The 24,913-nt window shown below is 36.4% G+C and overlaps 1 protein-coding gene across 12 annotated transcripts in view; it reads left to right on the top strand.

The window, feature by feature from the left end:
• Ift88 (intraflagellar transport 88) overlaps positions 1 to 24,913 on the top strand; it is a 123,741-nt gene that overhangs the window by 97,106 nt on the left and 1,722 nt on the right. For 11 of the 12 annotated variants that reach the window (XR_007346969.1, XM_015499344.2, XM_015499345.2 and 8 more), the window contains one exon: positions 8,525 to 8,591. The exons of the other annotated variant lie outside the window; for it this stretch is intronic. Coding sequence is in view for 10 of the 11 variants with exons in the window: in XM_015499344.2 (XP_015354830.1) it covers positions 8,525 to 8,591 (67 nt within the window). In the remaining variant the exon portion in view is untranslated. The remainder of the gene's footprint in view (positions 1 to 8,524; positions 8,592 to 24,913) is intronic. 12 annotated transcript variants of the gene reach the window in all.

The raw sequence follows: 24,913 nt of genomic DNA, 5'->3' as shown, positions 1-24,913 counted from the left end.
CACAACTGGCCTGTTCAAACTAATGTTTCAATAAATGTTTTGTATTTACTTGGAGTTGCCATGTCTGTAACTTCCACACAAAATCATTGTTACAGCTATTGCAGTGATTGATACATGAGACTCATTCTGATTGAATTCATTAATTTTCAAGTGCCAGCAAGTAATTGAGTGGAGCACCACACTGCGCATAGGAAGGTGGTGAGGGAGAAAGATAAGCCAGAAGAGCATGGCCATGACCACGGGGAGCACCTGGTAGAGTGAGTGTACTGAGGGAGGGGCCACCTGAGATACACAGGAAGTCCACCAAGGGATGAGTTAGGAAGCTAAGGAAGGGACTAGCAGGCAAAGGAAGGAACTAAAAAGTTCACACATGGAAGAAGCTGGCATATCCAAGAGGATGCTGTTGCCTTTAACTCAGGATGCAAGAGGGACAGACAGTTGCCAGAATTGAAGAAGGCAGAATGAGGTGTTTTGTGGGGCACAGGTGAGGATACTGAGTAAGCTATTGGGAAACCCCGAGGTCACTCTGCACTCCTGGGACTTTTCCTGGGAGGAGGAGAGGAAAGAGTGAAGTTACCGAAGCAACCCAGGCTTAGGTTTCTCTTGGTGAGCTGGAAAGACGAAGTGATCAAGGGTGTCAGGGTTATGATGTGGCTATGCTGAATGATGTGGGTCAGGAGTCTAGATGGATAGAAAGTAAAACTATGAAAGGATTATTAAGCAAGCCAGGGAAGTGGAAGATTCTAGATGAGGGCAGAGAGCAAATATAATAGGTAGAGTGGTGATCATGGAAGTGCACACAGCTTCCTAAGTGTTATTCTGACCTGGTGTCTTTGCTTTGAGAAACTGTCGGGTCACATGGGCTTTTGTCCTGATGAGATTATTTTTAGCATTTACAGGTCTTTCAGATATGCTGGAAATGATCAGTCTGGAATAGATGAAAATCAAGTTTTGAAATAAAGTCAGATGTTGAAATTCTTATTTTGTTACATCTTTTGAAGGGTTTATTTTGTTTGTGAAGGCAAGGGAAAAGCTGGGGTTTCAAGGGAGGATTCCGCTTTTTCCTTATTAGTGCATTATAGTTGTACATAATGGTTGGACTCATTTGACGTAATCATACCTGGGTGAAATTTAATTTATTCCATTTTATTTTTTTTTTATTTTTATTTTTTTTAAAGAAAACACTTCATTTTTTTTTAATTTTTTTTTAATATTTATTTTTCAAGTATCGGCGAACACAACATCTTTGTATGTGGTGCATGAGGATCGAACCCGGGCCGCATGCATGCCAGGCAAGCGCGCTACCACTTGAGCCACATCCCCAGCCCAAATTTATTCCATTTTAGTTTCTGGTTTCCCTGCTTTCCCCACTCTCCTCCCTCCCCCAGTTCTCCTCCCTCTCCCATACTGGTTTAATTCTGTTTGTTTGTTGGTTGGTTGGTGCTTTATAGATATACATAAAGGTGGGATTTATGGTGTTATATGTATGTATGTATGTAGTGTAATTTTGTCAAATTCATTCAGCATTTTCTTCTTCATCCCTCTTTCCTTCCCCCTCACTTTCCTTCTTCTACTCCACTGACTTTCTTTCTTTATCATATCTGACCCTTGCCTTTTTCCCTGCTTTACTCTGGTTTCCATATGTGAGAGAAAATATTAGATCTTTGGTTTTCTGAGTCTGACTTTTGTCACTTAGCATAATATTATCCATTTGCTGGCACATACCTTCTTTATGAATTACATTCTTCTTTATGGCTGAGTAAAACTCCATTGCCACATTTTCAGTATAACTGTAATATGCTGATTTTAGTTCTTTTGGATAAATACTGAGGAGCATGGTAGCTAGATCAAATGGCATTCTATTTCTACTTTTTTGAGGAATCTCCATGCTGCTTTTCAGAGTGGTTGTACTAATTTGCAGTTTCACCAACAATATATGAGTGTATCTTTTCCCCCACAACCTTGCCAGCATTTATTATCATTTGTATTCTTGATAATTGCTATTCTGACTAGAGAGAAATGAAATCTCAGTATAGTTTTGATTTGGATTTCCCTGATTGCTGGGGATGTTGAATATTTTTTCATATATTTGTTGACCATTTGTGTTTCATCTTCTAAGAAATGTGTTCAGTTCTTTTGTCCATTTCTTGATTGGATTATTTGGGGTTTGTTGGTTTGGTTTGGGGTTTTTTGTTTGTTTGTTTGTTGTTAAGCTTTTTTAGTTCCTTATGTATTCCAAATATTAGTACCATCACAGGAGTAGTTGACAAAGATTTTCTCCCATTCTATAAGCACTCTCTTTACTTATCATTTCTGATTTTTTTTTTTAAAGAGAGAGTGAGAGAGCAAGAATTTTTTTAATATTTATTTTTTAGTTCTCGGTGGACTCAACATCGTTGTTTGTATGTGGTGCTGAGGATCGAACCCGGGCTGCACACATGCCAGGCGGGTGCGCTACCGCTTGAGCCACACCCCCAGCCCCATCATTTCTGATTTAAGGAAGTCAGTGCCTGCACCAATATGTTGGAGTGTTGACTGTGTTTTCTTCTAGCAATCACAGTACTTTTGGTCTAATTGCTAAGTTTTTGATCAACTTTGATTTGACATTTGAGCAGGGTGAGATATAAGGATCTAGTTTGATTCTTCTACATATGGATATCCAGTTTTCTCAGCATCATTTATTGAAAAGGCTGTCTTTCCTCCACCATATATTTTTGGCACTTTTTTTCAAGTATTAGATGACTATAACTATTTGGGTTTATCTCTGTGTCTTCTGTTGTGTTCCATTGGTTTTCATGTCTGTTTTGATGTCAATACTAGGCTGTTTTGTTACTGTAGCTCTCTAATATAATTTGATATCAGGTATTTGATGCCTCTCCAGCATGACTCTTCTTGCTCAAGATTGCTTTGGCTATATTTGGTCTTTCATTCTTCCAAATGAATTTTAAGACTGTTTTTTTCTAGTTCTGTGAAGTATGTTACTGATATTTTGGTGGGGATTGCATTGAATCTGTATAATGCTTTTGATAATATGGTTGTTTGGATGAACATGGGAAGTCTCTCCATTTCTAAGTCTTTTTCAGTTTCTTTCTCCAGTGTTAGATGGTTTTCCTCATAGAGGCTCTTTCATCCTTGGTTAGATTAAGTGCCAAGTTTTTTGTTCTTTTTTTTTTTTTTTTAAGGTTATCATGAATGGCATAGATTTCCTGATTTCTTTCTCAGCAGAATCACTATTGGCATATAGGAAAGCTATTAATTTATGAATGTTGGTCTTGTATCCTGCTACTTTGCTGAATTTATCACATCTAGAAGTCTTCTGATGTAGGATTTTTTTTTAACTCTTCTAGATAGAGGATCATGTCATCAACAAACAGATAATTTGACTCTTCCTTACCTGTAGTTTTTTTATTATTATTATTTTTAATTGTAGATGGACATACCTTTATTTTATTTATTTATTCTTATGTGGTGCTGAGGATTGAACCCAGTGCCTCACACATGCTAGGCAAGTGCTCTACCACTGAACTACAACCCCAGCCCCTTCCTTTCCTATTTTTTTTTTAATATTTATTTTTTTTAGTTTTCGGCGGACACAACATCTTTGTTTGTATGTGGTGCTGAGGATTGAACCCCAGCCACACGCATGCCAGGCAAGCGCGCTACCGCTTGAGCCACATCCCCAGCCCCTTCTTTTCCTATTTGTATCACTCGAATTTTCTTCTCTTGCCTGATTGCTCTGGCTAGTGTTTCAAAAATTATATTGAGTAAAAGTGGTGAGAGTGGGCATCCTTGTCCTTTTCCTGATTTTGGAGGAAAACCTTTCAGTTTTTCTCCATTCAGTATGATGTTGGCTTTGGTTTGTCATATATATCTTTATAATGTTGAGGTAAGTTCCTTATATCCCTAGTTCCTCCAGTGTTATTGTTTTTTTAAAACAGTATCTTTTTTTATTTAATATTTTTAGATGTTGATGGACCTTTATTTCATTCATTTATTTATATGTGATGTTGAGGGTAGAACCCAGTGCCTCACACATTCTAGGCAAGTGCTCTACCACTGAGCCACAACCTCAGCCCATCTCCAGTGTTTTTTAAGTGAATGACTGCTGGACTTTATCAAAGATCTTTTCAGCATCTGTTGAAATGATCATATGATTCTTGTCCTTGATTCTATTTATGTGGTGAATTACATTTATTAATTTGTGTATGTTAAACCAACCTTGCATCCCTGGGATGACACCCACTTGATCATTGTGTACTATATTCTTGATGTGATTTTGAAATATAGTTTGCTAAGATTTTATTAAGAATTTTTACATATTTGTTCATCAAGGATATTGATCTGTAGTTTTCTTTCCTTGATGTGTCCTTGTCTGGTTTTGGTATCAGGGTAATACTGGCTTAATAGATGTATTTGGGACTATTCCTCCCTTTCAATTTCATGCAATAATTTGAGGAACACTGATGTTAGTTCTTCTGTAAAGATTTGGTAGAACTTAGTTGAGAATCCATCTGGTTCTGGATTTTTCTTTGTTGGAAGGCTTTTTTAATTATTGTTTTAATTTCATAACTTGATATTGATCTGTTTAGGTTTTCTATATCTTCCTGGTTTAATTTGGGCAAGTCATATGTGTCTAGAAATTTTTCAATGTCTTCTAGATGTTATCAATTTATTGGCATATAAATTTTCTAAATAGTTTCTAATGATCCTTTGGATTTCAGAAGTGTCTGTGGTGATATGTCCTATTTCATCTATGATTTGTCAATTTGGCCCTTCTCTTTTTTTCTTTTGGTTAGTTTGGCTAAGAGTTTATCAATTTTGTTTATCTTTTCAAAGAACCAGTTCTTTGTTGCATTGATTTTGTGTATTGTTTTATTCTCAATATCATTGATTTCAACTCTAATGTTAATTATTTTCTGACTTCTACTGCTTTGAAAATGTTCATTCTTCCATTTTTAAGGCCTTGAGGTATAGTGTAGCATTAGATTATTTATATGGGATATTTCTGTTTTTTAATATAGGCTGTCAGTGCTATAATCTTTCCTCAAACTGCCTTCATACTCTCCTAGAGATTTTGATATATCCCTACTTTCATTTGTTTCTAACAATTTCTTGATTTCTTCTCTCATTTCTTCCATTCCTCATTTAAAAGAGTATTGTTCAATTTCTATGTGTTTATGTGGTTTCTATAATTTTTTTTTTTTTTTTTTTTTTTTTTTTTTTTTTTTTGTATTTGCTAAGACTTACATTGTGACCTAGAATATGAACTATTTTGGAAAAGTTTCCATGAGCTGCTGAGAAAAAAAGAGAAATCAGCTGTCTTGGATGAAATATTCTATACATGTCTTTTAGGGTCATTTTATTTATAGTATTATTTATTGATTTTATGTTTGGATGACCTGTCAATTGGTGTGTGTGAAACTGGAGTTTGTGATAAAACTCAGTTCTCCACTTCTTCTGGCAGATAGGGTCTATGTAAACTTCAGGCCTCCTCAGCTAAGAAAGTTTATTTTAGTAAGTAATCACAGAAGGGTATGTCTGCCAGTGTCTCTCTGGGGTTCCCAGCCAACAAACCCAGATTCTTTTCCACTACTATTGAGTGGACTGTTGCATTTCTTAATGGTGGGCTATGATGTCATAGCAGACCCCAGCAGCTCACCACCAATCTTTTTCCAGGTTCTTGTCTCATGAATTCAAAGAATGAAATCCACAGATGAGGAACAGTGAGTGTAAGAGTAGGATTTATTCAAGTGGTAAGAAAAAAAGAGACAGAGCTTCTGCAGGGTGAGGGGGACCCAATAGGGGTTGCCACTTCATTGTCCTAGTCTAGGAGTTTATCTAGCTCTTGGGTCAATGCTATTGGTCCAAATTTATGCTAATCAGATTCTAGGAAAGAGCCAATGCTATTTGTCCAAATTTGGAAAGTATCAATGCTATTGTTTAATCATTGAGTCTGAATTTTCCTGCATTCTCCATTCGGGTCTGCCCCAACTTCTGTTTTCTCACTGCTTATCAGGCTAGGCCTGGGTCACTGCAAGGTGACAGGTAAGTTCACCATGGCTTGCCTCTCCCCTACCTTGCTGCTTCTCAGGCTTGTGCTGGCATGATGGGCTTCATACAGCCTTGGCCCATGCTCACTGCCCCATACTCCAGTTCTACCAGGCTACCACTTGGATACTCTAAACAAAGGCTTGAATTCACTAGGGGTGTGTTGAAATACCACAGTATTATTGCATTAGACTCTGAGATTTAACATTAAGAAGTTGGGTTATGTTTTTTGTTTTGTTTTGTTTTTGTTTTTTAATGTTATTAGAAGCACTGACATTTGGGGCATAAATATTTACTGTTGTTACATCTTCTCATTGGATTCTTCCATTTACCAGTATGTAATGGCCTTCTTTGTTTCTTCTTATTAATTTTTGCTTGAAATCAGCTTTGTCAGATATGAGAATAGCTACTCCTACTTGTTTTTGCATTCCATTTGCATGGAATGTTTTTCCAATCCATTTACTTTTAGCCTGAAAGCATCTTTGCCTATGAAATGATGCTCTTGCAAACAGTTTTTGGGTGGATCTTATTTTTTAATCCATTCTGTGAATCTGTGTCTTTTAATTGGGGAGTTGAGACCATTTACATTCTGTCTTATTATAAATATTTGTTATTTCCTGCCATTTTGGTCTTGCTTTTCATGTAGTTGCTCTTCTAGTGAACTCGTATTTGGGAGATTTGGGGTTTGTTTTTGAGTTCAATATATCTTTAAGTATTCTTTGTGTAGCTGGTTTAGTGGTCATGAATTTTTTAGTTTATCTTTACTGTGGAAAGTTTTTATTTCTTTATTGATTCTGAAAGATAACTTTGCTGGATATAACAATCTTGGCTGGAAATTGTTTCTTTTAGAGCTTGGAATTTCTTATTCCAGGCCCTCCTTGATTTTTGGGTCTGAGTTGAGAAGTTAGAAGAGAGCCTTATTGGTTTGCTTCTAAGTGTGACCTGGTGTTTTTCTCTTGCTACGTATAATATTCTTAGCATTTTGATTATGATGTGTCTTGGAGAAGTTCTTTTTTGATTTTGTCCAGTTGGTGCTCTATATGCATCCTGACAGTTTCTATCTCATTTCTAAGGTGAGGAAAGGTTTCTGCTATTATCTCACTGAAGAGGTTCTTAATGCATTTAACCTATATCTCATATTCTCTTCCATCCCCATGACTTTCACATTTGGTCTCTTGATGTTGTTCCAGAGTTCTTGTATATTCTGATCATAGTCTTTTTTTAAATTTTTTCCCCATTAGCGCATACTAAGTATTCAAGTTCATGTATCCTCTCTTTAAGGCCTGAAGTTCTGTATTCAAGGCTTGAAGTTCTATTTTTTTGTGTAATCTATTCTGTTGGTGACATTTTCAAATGAATTTTTAATTTGACTCATTGTGTCTTTCATTTCCAGAAGTTCTGATTACTTTCTTTTCAATATTTCTGTTTCTTTATTGAAATAGTCTTTTACCTCCCATATTTGCTCTTAATTTATTTCTTAGATTTTTAAAAATTCATTGAACATTTTAATAATCAATTTGTTATAGTCTTTATGGAATTTTGCCCACTCCTGTATCTGTGGGTTCTTTTGTTGGGGGATTGTGTATTTTGGGGGAGATTTATTTGCCTATTTCCTCATGTTTTCAAAGATTTTGAACTTGTACATCAATTGAAATGTATTTTTTTTCTTCATGTATGTGTGAACTTTGGTGTGTAGTTATTTTTTGTTGTTGTTGTTCTAGAGTCTTCTGTTTTTTTCTGTATTTTTTATTCTCAATTTAATGGATTTCAGCTATGATCTTAATTATTTCCTTGCTTATGCTGGTTTTAGAATCTGATTGTTCTTCTTTCTCAAGGACCTTTAGATGCATCATTAGGTTGTTTGGGATCTTCTGATTTTCTTACATAGGCACTCATACCTATAAACTTTCCTCTTAGAATTGCCTTCATAGTGTCCCAGAGGTTCTGATAACGCTATATCTCTATTCTCATGTGAGTCTAAGAATGTCTTCTATTACCCTTTATCATTCAAAAGTGTATTGTTCAATCTCCATGTGTTTATATAGTTTATGTAGGGTTTTTTGGTATTGGTTTCTAATTTCATTCTATAATGATCTGATAAGTTGCAAGGAAATTTTTTTATTTGATGAGAGTTGCTTTGTGACCTAAACTATGGTCTATTTTGGAAAAGGTTCCATGAGCTGCTGAGAAGAAAAGTGTATTCACACTGTGGCTGAAATATTCTATAGATGTCTGTTAAGTCCATTTGATTTGTAATATTTTACAGGTCCAAACAGACAAGCTTTGAACTCTTTACTGCCAGAACAACTCTTTTTTCCCCCATAGAATTAACTCTCAGATGATGATGATAATAGTCCTTAAGGATTTCACAGTAGCTTTAATTTCAAAATTTATAATTTATATTTTATAATTTAAAATTTATATTGTTTTGAAGGAATATCGCATATTCTTCTAAATTTTCTTCTTCTTATTCTAGCGTATAAAATCAGGCAGAGATGGCAGTGGGGGCTCCCGTGGCAAAAGAGAGGGAAGTGCTGGCAGTGGTAAGTGTTTCCTGTGCCTGAAAGACTGGGTTTAACGGATTTCTGATACATCAGCTTCTAGAAACATCTCAAAATAATCCAAAGTGTTCTTTATATGTATGTCTGTCTGTTTTACACACAGTAAAGCCTCACTTATTCTAATCTGGTAAATAATCATTCTGGTATGTATGTGAATATTTGTAAATGTTTCATTTTAGTTCTTAAACAACACATTTATTTCTGCTAATTGACTAATGAGTTCAAACTGGACAGATTATCATAGATGGGCATACAAATGAGGTTTTACTGTTACATATTTAAAATTTCCATTTGAAGGAAGTACCATGAGAAGTAGGATGATCTTACAGAATGCAAATAGCCCCAGATCTTTAGTCTGACTTGATATAGATCCAGTGCCAATTGAGGAATTAGGAGACATGGTTCAAGTTTCAGTCTTGATCATGACAGCATATGTATATGTTTTTAGCACAATTGTGTAAGTACTATATACTTTAGATGATTTCTAAAGTTCTTGGCATCTCTAAAATTTCTTGACTCTCTGACTCCTTGGGACATCCTTTCTTAGTAAGTTTTATTAAGTTTTCTATCCCTTTTCCTATCAAAAAAAAAATATATATATATATACCTTCTTTGTACTTCAGGCAGGTAGTGGAAGTTAAACTTAGTAGAAATTTGGTGGTTTTAAAGAAGCTAATTCAAAAAATAAATACCAAATTGGGAAGCATAAATATACCCACATTCTCTCCTATCCATACTTAGCACTATCTTGCATATGCAACCCAACTTCATGTAACTACCCAGTTACATTCTGTCATAGTTGTCTGTGATCTAGGAGTAGATGAAAGAAAAATGTAATTATTGTATTAGCTCATCCTTGAATTCATTCACAACATTTACAGGAATCATGCTGTGTACAAGAAACCATACTAACTGTCAACAACCTAGGGTCAAACAGAAAGGTTCCCTGCATGCAAGGAAATTAGAACCTATTTGTAAAGATAAATATACAAGTTTCTAATGCTGCTACCTGTGCTGCCATGGTAAAGAAATGCACATGTGATAGAAACTGCAGTTAGAATGGAAATTTCTTCTTGAATTAGAGCTCTGCTTTTCCAGGTATATTCAGGCACTTACAGCATCAGTGGCATCTAGTTGTAGCCAAACTGCTTGATTCCCCATTGGCCAATCCAGCTTCTCCAACTAAACTTCCTGCCCCTGGCATGTTTGCCCTTGGGCCATAGAACCTGTGACTCAGAGCTAGAAAAATGAGTAGAAACAGCATTGAGCCTGGGTCCCAAGAGCATGAAAGGCAGCCTACCACATCAAGGAGCAGTATTCCTACCTTCTTGGCCTCCATCAATCCTGACAGAAGCTGCTCTCTCCTTGATGTCCCCTGTATCCAGATATCTCCTTACTTCTGCCAAAGTTTCTTCCCATAATTTCTGCTTTAATGAAACCATTTGACCATCTTGAGTTAGGGTGAGCTAAGTTTTGGGTCTGAGAGATCTGACCCAGTAGTTCTTAATATCTAGAGACAGCTATACAGCTCCACAGCTTCTCATCCAAATTATTTAGGGTCACGCTTGTGGTGGAGTTCAGAATGTTTGTTGTGTAGGAAAATGATACGGCTCATTAGCACTTCATAGTCAAACCCAGTATTTCTTATTAAATATGAATGTTCATATATGAATATTCACACTAAGGAGAAATAAAACTGTAAATACCTTCAGATCAAGATTTATGTCCAAGAAGTTCAATATTGCCATCTGAAATCCTGACTTTCAGAGTAGCTCTTTGGAATTTGGAGTTGTAGATGAGGGATTGTGGATTTATATCAAAAATGTTATTAGCATCCAAGAAGTCAGCAGACAAAGGCATTGTGCCCCAGTTAAAAAACTTGAAGGCTCACCAAACCAACTTGATGCTGCTTGCTCATAGGAAGCAAGAAATATGTGATGTAAATGTTCTTGAAAAATTGAGTGTCCCTTTAAGGAATAATTGCCATGAGTAACTCTTAGGGAAGTAATAATTATGTATTAAAATTCTAGACCAGCTTCACCATCCTCTGAGGACCCTGCACTTCCCTCTGCAAATTTTAAGTTCAGGATAACCAACCACTTCCTTCCTAACATCAGCAAGCAACCTTACGTTAAGTCCCCAGAGCCTTCCCTGGTAATCTGAAGGCTTATAGAACCTCCCCCCTAAGCCTGAGTCCAAGCCTCCCAGATTGTTCATTCTGAAAACCTGCCTCAGAAATCTCAGTGCCTTCTAAGCACAGCCATAGATTGCTCCCCAACCCAGAGGAGGGCAGGCAGAATCCCACTGCAAGAAAAGTCTCACCAGGAATATTCCGACATCTATCGTTGGAAACATCAGATGACCAAAGCGCCTTGAGGCCACTGAAGTCCAGATCCTCTGACATGAAAAATCAGCCTCCCTGGTGGTCTTTCCCATAACATTCTTTAAATCATATGGTGCCTCAGATCTAAAGGAGAGGACTTCACCTGGGCCTCAGCTCCTCCACAGTTAGGGGTTCAGAGAAGAAGGGACACTACCCCCAGTATGATACCTCTGTGCAAGAGAATAAAGGCCTTTCTGTTCAAAATTACCTCCTGGGGCTGGGATTGTGGCTCAGTGGTAAAGCACTCACCTAGCATGTGCAAGGTGCTGGATTCGATCCTCAGCACCACATAAAAATAAATAAATAAAATAAAGATATTCTGTCCAACTACAACTTAGAAAAAAAATTTAAAAAGAAAATCGCCTCCTTCCCTGTCCTCTCCATTGCTGTTGTATCAAATTCAACCAATTTTCCTTCCTCCCATCCAGTCTGTTTTAGTGTAACACACATAGTCCTAATGCACAGTAAGCTTTCTTCTCACATGAGACATTTCCAAGAAGAAACTCTGTGCTCCTGAGGCATTTTCCAAACAGGCTTAATTCTCTTGGCACAAGTTTAAAGCATTGAACAGTCCATTCCCGGGTGCTTGGTTTTTTTTATTTTTATTTTTATTTTTTTCATCCTACTGTTTGCCTTTTTGTTCCTTATTTCCTGACACTTAAAGTATATGTCACCCTAGACCTCCTCACTCATCCTGCAGTTGATTTGAAAACCTCTGTCTGGCATCCCTGGTTCCATCCTGACACTTGTTCAGGATACATGTCTGTCTCCCTTTCTCTTATTCTAAGCACAGGCTACCCCAACGTCAGCCCTGGCCTTAAAGTTGGAATAAACCAGGCTATGGCTGCCTCTCTCCCTACTTCCTCCTTTTGCCTTGGGAATCCCTCCCAGAGCATCCTATAGCCTACTGTGGCTGCACCCTGCCCCCAGGCACTAAGTGGGGAGCACATTTAGGAATCCCCACTCCCAACTTGTAGGGAAAGGGAGCCCCATTTCACCATCTTCTACCTCTAACTTTTGAAACCTAGAGATGCACCTTTATACCTTAACATGGAAATACTTGGTCCATTGTCTGAGTTAGTCACAGATCAGATTGGGGGAGAGAATTTTTTAATGCGAATCCACATGAGGCCTGTCTTAAGCTAATTTAATATGTTAAATGCAGTAACTCCAACTAGATTTGCAAAGTTTTGCCTAAGGAGAGGACCAATCTAGACTTTAATTCATATATAAGAATTGTTGATTTTTTTATAGCTATTTATGAAGTACTTAAGAGCCCTTGAAAATTATGGGGGAATTTTTGTTTCTGTGTATGTATATCAGACTAATTTCACTGAGGCCTTATTATTTTTCTATTGATTTGTTTAATGAACCATACATGCCTACATCCTCAGTGGTTCTCAGATTTACAATCACCTGGAAGACCTGTTAGAATGCTGGAGCTGAGGAGTGTCATGTTTAACTAGTTCCTAGCAGTGCTGCTTCTGCTGATCCCAGGACCTAAATGGGAAAACCATACTCTAGGAGTAAAATAATGCCAAGATTCAGTGGCTACTGCTTTTACCACCTCAGTCAGATTTCCAGTGTGTGATATCTTTAGTCACCCAGCCTTGGCCTCACACCTTGACACTATCACTCATTTTAACTACTTGAAGTAAAAATGCATTGCTCTTTCAAAAGCAGAGTTTGGGGGTCAGATTTTAGCAACTTAGTGTCAAGCATGAATCCACCCAGAAAAAAAAAAGTTAAGTTGAGCCACAATGAAATTCAACATCAAAATAAGAACTATATTCTACAATTTCAGAGTCTCAATAACCAACAGTGTTTATGTTTTCCATGGATGTACTGAGGTGGAGAATAACCCTGTTCCCACCTGTTTTGACAGCTACTTTTAAAGGCCTGGGAAATCCACTGAACACATCTGCTTCTCATGTGTATATGTCCTCAAGATGCAAGAATGTCTCCTTGTAAAGCATTTTCTATCTTGGCATGATGGTGGCATTTTTGTGACTTATTTCAAGTGCTGTGTTATTAAGGTTTCATTTTATATTGTTTTTTGCTTGTGTGCTTCTTTAATGGTTTGCTTCATTTTTGAGTGTGATTTTTAAGATGTCTTACATGTGAATTCTTCCTATGAAAATGTATCAGTTTTACACTGAAAATAATGTTATAATGAAAATCAGAATATTATGACTCAGTGAACAGAAATTCACTTTACAGTCAACTTTTTGAGCAACATATCTTTTATAAAGTACATTGTAACCTAGTTTTATTTTAAGAGTATAGTACAAGTGTGAGCAGGTTCTTTGAGTAGAAAACTTTCCCACAGTTTTGCTGGATCTTGATGGTTGCTTCACAAGAGAGTGAAGAAGTCATGTCCCATGTCTCCTGGGAATGATGAGACACAGAAATTATTGTCACGGAACGACTAGTCACTCTGAGAAGGTGCCTATAAAGCTTATCGCAGAGAAACAGGAATTAGCATGCATGTGAAGGAGAGAGTCTTGAGGCTTTGGTGCTGGGTGCTATCATTTCTCCTAATATCAACTTGTGCACCCCTTTATCCTTGAAGTCTAGATCATAGTTTTTTCTGAATACCCTAGTATCTGACTACTTTGCAGCATGTATGTATCAAAAAGGAAGCCTACTTAGAAATAGGTATTAAAAGATAGTTACATCACTGTAGCAAGTTATAGTTAGAGTCACTATAGTTATAGCCAAGAAGAAATTTGTGTGTGCTAGTATGTCTTGTTAGTCTGCTCTGCCAGGGTTTCCCCTGCTTTTGGATTTGGTGATTCTCTCAGAGGCGGCAGACTTGTTCTGTTAAGGGTCAGATAGTTTAGGCGTGAAGGCCATGGTTCTGTAGAGACAATCCCATTCTGCTCTTGTATCATGGAAGCAGCTATAGACAGTATGTAAGTGAACTGGCATGGTAGTAATTTGAATGTCATTTAATTTTCAAGTGTCACGAAATCTTCTTTGCTTTTTCCTTAATTATTTAAAAACGTACAAACCATTCTTAGCTCACTTCATGTACAAAAATAGGAGAAGCTCAGATTATAGTTTAGTAAACCCTACTCTAAACCACTCTCCATGAATGGTAGGGAGAGGTTGGACCTAGAAATTATCCTTGTGATCAAAGCACTGGTTCCACCTTCTAATGAGGTGTATAGTTTGAACACTAAGGTTCTGTATCTGTGAAATTCTCTTACCAGCAATATAACAATGGTGTATGTGGGTTTATATCTTCAACAGAACATGTTCTTTCCTCTGACCCCTTAGCCTGTTCCCTGACTTCGAGGTCACTCTGATCGATTCCTTAGTTTTGGTATTCATTCAGTATCCATGGACCACCTTTGTCAACTCACCACATCTAAAGGGACCTTGGACAACAAAATGAGACTGAAAATGGGACCTACCCAATAAGCGAAGAAAATGGGTTAATACAGGGAAAGCTCTTAAAATAATTCTCAACATAAGCAAACTCTCAATAAGGGTCAGTGTGGGCACTTTGATTTCTATTTGACAAAGGAGCACATGAGCAGTGCTGGAAATACTAACACCCATCCTAATGCTAGTATCCATCTTCTTACAGCTATTGGATGTGTGGCCTTGAGTTTGTTATTCTCAGTGTTTTTCCTGCCACTGCTAGGTCATGTTTATCCATACATGAAAGTACATGTAAACAAATGCACCTCTAGCTTACTGTACTATAATTTTTTAAACAAAAATAATAGAAATTAACTATAAAAATCAGTGTTAGTCATCTTTCCAAATCAGTAATTTTAAAAACTATCTATTCAATAACCTTGCTAGCCAAAATGTTTGTAAATCATCTCTTGAGTACCAGAGGCAAATTACTAAAGCACAGAAATCCAATCTAAAAATTTTACAAATTTTTTAAAAATTTTAAAAATTTTACAAATCTGTGAATGTGTGTATTTCTATATATACATGCATGCCAGCCCCTTTTAATATTTTTATATATTTATCTGTTATATATAAAATATACACAGCACACACATTTTATATATACGTGTGTGTGCATGCACATATACCCAAATACACACATTTTAACAGTTCTTCCTTCTTTTTTCCCTTCCCACCTTTCTGCCTTTCCATCAACAAATAAGCATTTATCAAGTTTCTAACCCCAGTAAGTGTTCAGTAAATTAGTATCCTTTAGCTTCACCCATATCTTATATGCCAAGTGTCAAATTAAGCACTTAATATGCAAAATATAGACAGGCGTGGTGGTGCACACTTGTAATCCCAGCTACTTAGGAGGCTGCAGCAAGAGGATCACAATTTTATGGCCAGCTTTAGCAACTTTGTGAGACCCTGTCTCAAAGAAATTTAAAAAGGGCTGACATTATAACTTACTGGTAGCCCCCAGGAACAATCCCCAGTACTACAAAAAGGAAAAATAAAATTAAAATGTAATAAAAATATAATAAATTAGTTTCCTCCTTTTCTTACATCTTCACTGAATCCCTCAGTCTCCCTCTCCTCACCTGATGTTGCCATCAGGGTCAGCTTTTCCAATTTTGATATATCCCTGTTAGCTCTTCTGTTGTTAATAATATAATTTGGATAGTAGAAGAGTGAAAGGTAAAGTCAAACTGAGAATCAGTTTGTAAAATATAAGAATGAATTGAAATTCTTGTATTAAGACTAGGTCCAAGCAATGGTCCTTGTAAAATTATATGAGAATATCATCATCAGAGCTGATGGGACTGTCAATTTCTAAGATGGGGGGAAGGGTATATCGGTGTACTGCCCCTTAATTTGAGAAGGGGCCAGAAGCAAAGGAAGATCATCTTCCTTATAACAAGAGGATAAGTCATTTTGCAAATTAGACTACAGAGTACCTAGAAGTAAATTAGACAGTAGATTCATGCTGAAGATCTCAAAGTTGCTTTTATTTGCTTTCAATATTTCTAGATAGAAACAAAATTTCTTTATACTTTTGGAATGACAGTATATCTTCCTTACTGATTTTGTTTTAGTTGTTAATAGACCTTTATTTTACTTATTGACATGTGTTGTTGAGAATCGAACCCAGTGCTTCATACATGCTAGGCAAGCGCTCTGCCACTGAGCCACAACCCCAGCCCTTCCTTACCAAAAATTTTTTTTTGAAATATCTAATGAATACTGAAATCAGAATTTATCAAGAGAGAATTCTTTAAGAATTGATTTGAAAGTGTAAGAACAATTATGTTTGTAATTGAACATTCAGAGGAACAGGTAGAATTTTTTAGAAAGTTTTATTTTAAAAAGTACTTTCAAAAAATAAGAAACTGAGGCTGGGGTTGTGGCTCAGTGGTAGAGTGCTCGCCTAGCATGCACGGGGCACTGGGTTCGATCCTCAGCACCACATAAATGTAAAATAAAGATATTGTGTCCACCTAAAATTTAAGAATAAATATTTTTAAAAAAATAAGAAACTGATAGGAGATAGTGGATAGACTGCCTACCTCAAGGGTTGGGGGAAATGTTAGACATGTATTGAAGAACTAAGAAGGACAAGTGGATTTTTTAAGATATTATTGCTGACCCTAAAAAAAGCCATGCTCAGTCCATAGTCAGAGGCAACAATCAGACTCCAATGATTTAAGAAATGAATAGGTTGCAGGGAGGTAGAGAAGAAGGTATAAATTGTTCTCTTATTCATGGTGGTGAAATGTGCAGTCTCACTGAAAATTAAAGAAATGCAAACTAACCTATAAAGTTAGCAATTTTTAAAAATAACTCAAGATAGCAAGGATAAGATGAAAATACACGTTCTTTATAAACATAAACTGAATTCTGCCATTGGGGGTGATATACTCTGCTGGGGATGTTTGTTAATATTCATCAAGACCTTTAAAGTGTCCATATCCTTTGATAGGAACTTGTTTTAAAGAAATAATCATGTGATCCCAGCTGCTCAGGAGGCTGAGACAGGAGGATCACAAGTTAGAGGTCAGAAAGACCTTGTCTGAGAACAAAAAATAAGAGGGACCAGGGGTATGGCTCATTGGAAAGCACCCCTGGGTTCAATCTCCAATACTATAAAAAATAAAGTAAGTAAATCAGATTCAGATTAAGAGTTGCATACATACATATCAATCACATTATTTATGGTAGAAAATGCTGGGAATGTACTAAATATATAACTGGAAATAATTCCAAGTGCACTTATGTTCTCTACAGTTGCATCATCCATTGGCAGTTACTACAGGCCCCCTTGTCCTTCCCTGGGGTGAGATCTGACATCAGGCTTCCTTGGCCCATCTTTAAGGGAGATTATGATGCCATTAGGAGCTCCATAGACTTGGATCACTTAACATAACTTCCAGAGATGATGTAACTTCTTAGAAACAATCTTACTTGCAACTAAAATGTAATGAATTGTAGTAATTGCACAATATGGTTTACTTTTTACTTTTCTCTAAACAAAAATGTTTACTGAAAAGTGTACAGAAATCAATAAAATAAGAAAAATGCAAGAAGTGCATATAATTTTATTGTATCTTTAAAATGTGTTGTAGGTGTGACACCATGGAAATTATAGTAAATGTTTAAGGTAAAAGTCACCCACAGATTATAAAGTCTTCAAAGAGAGTGTCTCTGCCAAGTGTAGAACAGATAAGTTACTAAGCAAGAACAAATCTGATTTTAGAAAAAAGAAAACTCTGCTTTAGGGCTTGAGGATTTAGCTCAATAGCAAACTTCTGGCCTAGCACACACAAGGCCCTGAGTTCAGTCCTTGGCCCTGAAAAAAAAAAAAAAATCTCTACTTTAATCTAATAGTGTAGAAAACTAACAGAAATTAAATGCGTTACATTTTATCTTCTCTGCACAGTTTTTTGTCTTAAATTTATCTATTACTCTAAATAATTTTCATGCCCCTTACCACATTCTTTCTAAATAAGACTATATTCCCTTGAAAACTGAATTTATGTTGAAGAGAATATGTAGTAGAAGTTTATGTAGTTAAACCCCTTAGCCTTACTTAATTTGCTCTGTGAATAGACCCTATGTTGTAAAATTCATGTTCTCACCAAAATATATATATTTAAAAATTGTAACACTAGCCAGACATGTTGGCACATACCTGTAATCCCAGTGACTCAGGAGGTGAGGCAGAAGGATTGCAAGTTTTAGGATAACCTCAGCAATTTAGCAAGACCCTATCTCAAAATAAAAACAAAAAGCACTGAACATATAGCTCAGTGGTAATGTGCCCCTGGGTTCAATCCCTATTCCAGAAGAGAAAAAAACAACTGTAACACTAAAATATTGTAAATAGTTTGCCTTCTTAGTATGAGTTGCCTTGTAAAAACATTGACTAAGGTAGGATGTAGGCTGCCACCAAGTAGAAATTTTGGGAGATTTATCCCAAGCCTCAAGATAGCAGATCTGCCTATAAAACAAAGGGATCCAGGCTATTCTGGAGATAGGAGAACACTGGGCTGTGTAAAGAGATTGTGAGTTCCCTTTAGATGTTTAATTTTCATTACTAAGACAGTCACATTTCATAGGGTCAACCACTGCTGAGCTTGAAACAGCATGTAGGAAAATAAATATGAGAAATGTCCATGTGCTACACTTTACACACATCAGGGCACCCTGATGGTGTGTTAGGATTCACTTGTTAATTTTGGAGACATTCACTTCCCAGATCCTCAATAGGCATCTCCTTCCTGTAGTGGATGTATTCAAGGGCAGTTAACTAGGAGAAGAAAAGATAACAGTGTCTTCTTAATCTTGTTAGGGATTGGGGAGAAGGGAGAAGAAAGAAAAAAAAAAACAACATTTTTTTAAAAAATAAACCTTAGAGCAATGAGGGCTATATTCAGAAGGCAAAGGGATGGAAAAGTGGGTGACTGCCGCAGTCTGGCTGGGCACACAATCACGAGCCACCACACAGCTTGTAGATTCAAACAGCAACTCTTTATTCCCGAACTCACACCGGCACTCTACAAACACGTTCTGGGGAAATCCACGTTCTCTGCCCAAATCCACCCCCACTGGGCTTCTGTCTCCCAAAAAATACTGTCTGAATCCCGTGAGAACTCAAGGGGAACTCAGGCAGCAGGATACACCCTATTCCCAGCAGGAATAACCTTAAACCTGGAACCACCCTAAACCCGGATAGTCCTAAACCGGGAACGCCCTAAACCCGGATCATCCTAAACCGGGAACACCCTAAACCCGGATCCGCCTTGGTCCTTGAGCAAGGTCACCTACATGCAATGTCACTGCAAAATGTCCTATTTCCACGAGTCCTTCCACTAAGCAACATGGGGTACGCTGGCAAGGAAATTGTCATACCTACTTGGCTAATGGCTCCCAGCAGGTGACAACATCTCTAAGTTATTTCCTGCTGAGAGAGGGCCAAGTTGTGGGGAAGTGACCCAAAGTCCTTGTTTTCTCTCAGGTGGGGTATAGACAATTAAGGGTATTCAGCATCACAGCAGTACAAAGGTCCATGGTGGCAGCTGGAAGGTGACTGGACAAGGTATAAATAGGGCAAGGTTTATGCTAGGACAACAAGAAACAAGACAGCAAAGCATTACTTTTTTGTTAAACAATTAATATGAAAACAATTAGTATTTTAACCAGTCTCTGAAATGCAGGACAAGCTTGTATCTCTAGAGTCCTTTGTGATATATAAATATTAGGCACTCTCATAAGCACCTTTACTTTACAGCCTCCAGCTTTACTTAACTTTTGGTAGGACTAACACAAGTGTACATCTTAAGTTACATTTAAAAAAAAAAACATTGATAGAAAAACCTAGATTTTGATGTTGGTTTTGCCACTAAATCTGAACTACATCCCAGTCCTTTTTTAATTTGAGACAGGATCTTGCTAAATTGTGAGACTGGCCTGGAAAGATCCTCCTGCCTTAGCCTCCCAAATCACTGGAATTACAGGTGCACACCACAACGCTTGGCAAGGCCTTTGCTACTTTTTATTAATTTTCATATATAGTGTAAGGTAAGGCTCTAGCCTCATTCTTTTGCATTTGGATATACAGTTTTCCCAGCATTGGCTGCTAATGAGACTATCCTTTTTCCACTGTGTACCCTTTTGGCATCCTTTTCAAAAATCATTTGACCATATACAAGAGGATTTATTTCTAGGCTTTCTATTCTGTTCCCTTAAATTATAGTTATGGTTCTTTTATTTATTTGTTTCTGCCAGTACCATACTATTTTGATTGCTATAGCATTGTACCTTTTTTTCCTTTTTCTCAAAGATGATTTTGTCTATGTGTCTTTTGAGAGTCCATGTGAATTTCAGGATGGGTTTTTTTCTCTTTCTGGACAAGGTATCATTGCAATGGTGATTGGGATTGCATTCAATCTCCAGATTTCTTTGGGTAGTATGAATATTTTAACAATATAAAATCTTCCAATCCATGACACTAGCTGCCTTACCATTTGTCACCTTTAATTTCTTTTAAGTAATAGATTGTGGTATATGTGTCTTTCACCTCTTTGCTTTCTTCCTAAATATTTTATTATTTTTGATGCTATTATAAATGGAATTCTTTTTATTACTTTCATTTTCAAATTATTCATTATTTGTTAGTGTATAGATATACAAATGATTTTTGTGGGTTAATTTTGTATATCCAACTTTGCGAAACTTATTAATTAGTTCTAACAATTTTTTTAATTTAATTGTAATTTTATTTATTTATTTATTTGGTTTTTGGTTTTGGTACTGGGGATTTAGTCCAGGGGCACTTTACCACTAAGCTACATTCCCAGCCCTTCTTATTTTTTTATTTTGAGTCAGGATCTCAGTAAGTTGCTTGGAGTCTTGCTAAATTGCTGAGGTTATCCTAAAACTTGCAATCCTTCTGCCTCACCTCCTGAGTCACTGGGATTACAGGTTTACAGGATTACAGCCCAGCTAGTTCTAACACTTCTTTATGACATCTTTAAAATTATCTGCATATAATTGAATCTTAGTTTTATTATTTTTGTTGTGTTTTGCTGTATCCATTCACCCATTTATATCTTTAGATTGGGGGATTTAACTAATTTTCATTTAAAATAATTGGTGGTAGTGAAGAACTGATCATGCCATTGTGTTAATTGTTTTTATGTGACTTATAGCTATTTTACACAAATTTTACTCTATTTCTGCTTTCTTTTGTGCTTTATTGAGTTTTTGTAGTGATAAGATTTGATTCCTTTCTTTCTTTTCTTCTTCTTTTTGTTGTTGTTGCAGTACTTGGGAATTAAACTGAGGCCTTCACATTTAAGCACAAAGCTAAATCCCCAGCCCACCCACTCAACCTTTTTCTTCATTTTTCTTTTGAGACAGGGTCTCACTAAGTGCCCATGCTGGCCTTGAACCTGTGTTTCTCCTGCCTCTGCTTCCTGGGTTTGTGCCATTATGCCTGGTATTCTCATTTTCTTTTGTGCTACCATCCATCTGTGTGCATTTTTTTCTGTAGTATTTACAGATGTTGTATAGAATATAACAATATTTTTAACTGATATCAATTTAATTTTAATTGCATATAAATCTCTACTCCTTTATATCCCCCCATTTTATATTGATACCACAGGTTATATATATTTTGTTTTTTTATCTATAACCTAGTTTCATAGTATTTTTATACTTTTATCTTTTAAATTCTGTACATGAATTAAAAATCATTTCTGCACCATTATGACAGTATTGAATCATTCTGTATTTGTCTTTATAGGTACCTTTATCATAGAGCTTTATATTTTCATAGGCTTTTATGTTGCTATCTAGTATCCTTTCACATCAACTTTAAGGACTTTCTTTAATAATTTTTGTTAGGCATATCTAGTGGTGATAAACTCCCTCAGCCTTTGTTTATCCAAAAGGTGTTAAGATCTTTAATAGTGGTTTTGTTTTTGTTTTTTTGTAGTGCTAGGGATTGAACCCAGGGCCTTGTACATGTGAGGCAAGCACTCTACAGAGTGAGCTATATCCCCAACCCCCGCTTTCAGTGCTTTGAAAATATCATCCACTAACTGCTGGCCTGTAATGTTTCTTTTGAGAAATCTACTGGTAGTTTTACAGAAGTTTCCTTATAAGTGACAAGTCACTTTTCTTTGCTACTTTGAAGATTCACTTTGTCTTTGACTTTTGACCATTTGATTATAGTGTATCTTAGTGTGAGCCTTTTTGGACTTAAATTATAGTTATGGTTCTTTTATTTATTTGTTTGTTTTGTAGCAGGGATTGAACTCAGAGGCGCGCGACCACTGAGCCACATCCCCAGCCCTATTTTGTATTTTATTTAGAGACAGTGTCTTATTGAGTTGCTTAGCTTAGTGCCTCACCATTGCTGAGGCTGGCTTTGAAATTGCCATCCTCCTGTCTCAGCTTCCTGAGCCACTGGGATTACAGGCATGTGCCACCGCACCCAGCCAGTTCTTTTATTTTTATTTTTTTATTTTATTTAATTGTTTTTTTATTTTTTAGTTTTAGGTAGACACAGTATCTTTATTTCATTTTTTGTGGTGCTGAGAATCAAACTCAGTGCCTCACACATGCTAGATGAGTGTGCTACCACTTGAGCCACATCCCCAGCCCTCTTTTTATTTTTACATTATAAAAATATATAAATATGTGTGTGATGTTTTGTATAATTTTAGTTTTATGTTTTTCCACTCTTTGCTTTTTCATATGTAATTATATGCAATTAATATATTTAATTTTGCTTGTTTATTTCATACAGGTATTCTTTTCTTCATAGATAAGTTCCAGATTCCTTTTTACTCTAATTTCTAAAATGCTAAGATTTTCATCCTACAAAATAAATAAAAGACCCATTTGAAGTTTTAGTGTTAACCAATAGAAAGTTCAAATGAACTGATTGCCAAATTTTTATTTTCTTAACATACTTATTATATTATTTCCCTCCAGGAAGTAGTAATTGTTATTTATTGCTATAGTGAAATGAATATAATTTACAAAATGTTATCACTTTATTATTTAAGCATAAAACCCACCAGCTTGATCACAACAGCACCCATCTGTAATCCCATTGACTTGGGAGACTGAGGCCGGGGAATTGCAAATTTGAGACCAACCTGGGCAACTTAGCCAGTCCCTCAGCAATTTAGCAAGACCCTATCTCAAAATAAAAACAAAAAGCACTGAACATATAGCTCAGTGGTAATGTGCCCCTGGGTTCAATCCCCAGTACCAAAAACAAAATCATCTAGGCTTACAAATACTCCTGATTCTTTTATACCATGCATGGCATTATTACTCCATGAGAGTTTATTTAAAATAATAAAAAGACAGCATTCACAATATACCACCACTAGTGTTTATAATGAAAACTTTTTAGAATTGTATTAATGGGCTAGGTGTGGTAGCACACACCTGCAGACCCAGTTACTTGGGAGGCTGAGGCAGGAAAATCACTTTGCCCACACAACACAGTGAGACCCCATCTCAAAAAAAAAAGTATTTGATTTGATTTTTTTCACTTGGACAAGTGAAGTTTTTCAAAGGAGGTCAGGTTTTATTTTATTCTTCCACAGGATTTAAGTTCTTCAAGTTGTGAATCATAAGTTAGAATTTCAGAAAGGTTTTGGTTTTGGGTGCCTGAGGGCAATTTCAGGGTTTTGGGGTTTTGTTTTTGTTTTTAAATATTTTTTTAGATGTTGATGTACCTTTATTTTATTCATTTATTTATATGTGGTGCTGAGAATTGAACACAGTACCTCACACATGCTAGGCAAGTGCTCAACCACTGAGCCACAACCCCAGCCCCAACCCAATTTCAAGGTTTTAATGCTAACTTTTATATGAAAAAAAAATATATACATATACACACACACACACTGCCTAGACCAATGGTGGGAAGTTTTGTTGTATTTTGGTTTTGTTTTGTTTTGTTTCATAGTATAGGGACTGAATTCAGAAGTGCTCTACCACTGAGATATACCACAATCCCTTTTTATTTTTTATTTATTGTTTGGAACAGGATCTTGCTGAATTGCTGAGGCTGCCTTCAAACTTGTGATCCTCCTGCCTTAGCCTCCCAGTTGGCTGTAATTACAGGCTTACACTATCATACCCAGGCAGAGCAATGGTTTTCAAGTTTTGACCTAAGCTTTCTTAGGTAATTTAAAAGAGACCCATATACACTTCAGGATGGGGAAAAAATTGACTTTATTCTAACAAAATATTAAAGAACAAATAATTAAAAACATACCAAAGTTTGTATTAACACCTTCAATGCATTAAAAGATTTTGTTGGGCTGGGGATGTGGCTCAAGCGGTAGTGCACTCCCCTGGCATGCGCAGGGCACTGGGTTCAATCCTCAACATCACATAAAAATAAAGATATTGTGTCCACCTAAAACTAAAAAATAAATATTAAAAAAAAAAGATTTTGTTTTCCAGTAACATCAATAGTAAGGGAAATATAATATTTTGGTTAAGAACTCAAAGGAGTTATGATTGGGGGTCCATTGGCCACTTTATTTATTTATTTGTTTGGTTTTTTTGCTTGCTTGTTTATTTATTTATCTTGGTGCCATGGATTGAACCCAGGGGTGCTTAACCACTGGGGCACATCCCCAGCACTTTTTTGTATTTTTATTTAGAGACAGGGTCTCACTGAGTTGCTTAGTACCTCACCATTGTTGAGACTGCCTTTGAACTTGTGATCCTCCTGCCTCAGCCTCCAAGCTGGATGTACCACTACGCCCAGCCCATTGCCCAATCTTTTATGTAGAGATTTTAGGTGTGAGGATATGGCTTAGTGGTACAACATTTGCCTAGTACGTATAAAGCCTTAGGTTTTATCCCCAGTGACACAAACATACAAAAGTGGGGATTTTTAAAGACGCATCTTGTTTTTATTTATTCCCAGAGACAATATTAATAAACTAAAATATGAAGTATACTTTTT

The sequence above is a fragment of the Marmota marmota genome, unplaced genomic scaffold (assembly GCF_001458135.2).
Source record: "Marmota marmota marmota unplaced genomic scaffold, marMar, whole genome shotgun sequence".
In the NCBI taxonomy this organism is placed as follows: Eukaryota; Metazoa; Chordata; class Mammalia; order Rodentia; family Sciuridae; genus Marmota; species Marmota marmota.
The sequence above is the reverse complement of the archived record's forward strand: the minus strand, read 5'-3'. Positions and strand labels throughout refer to the sequence as shown.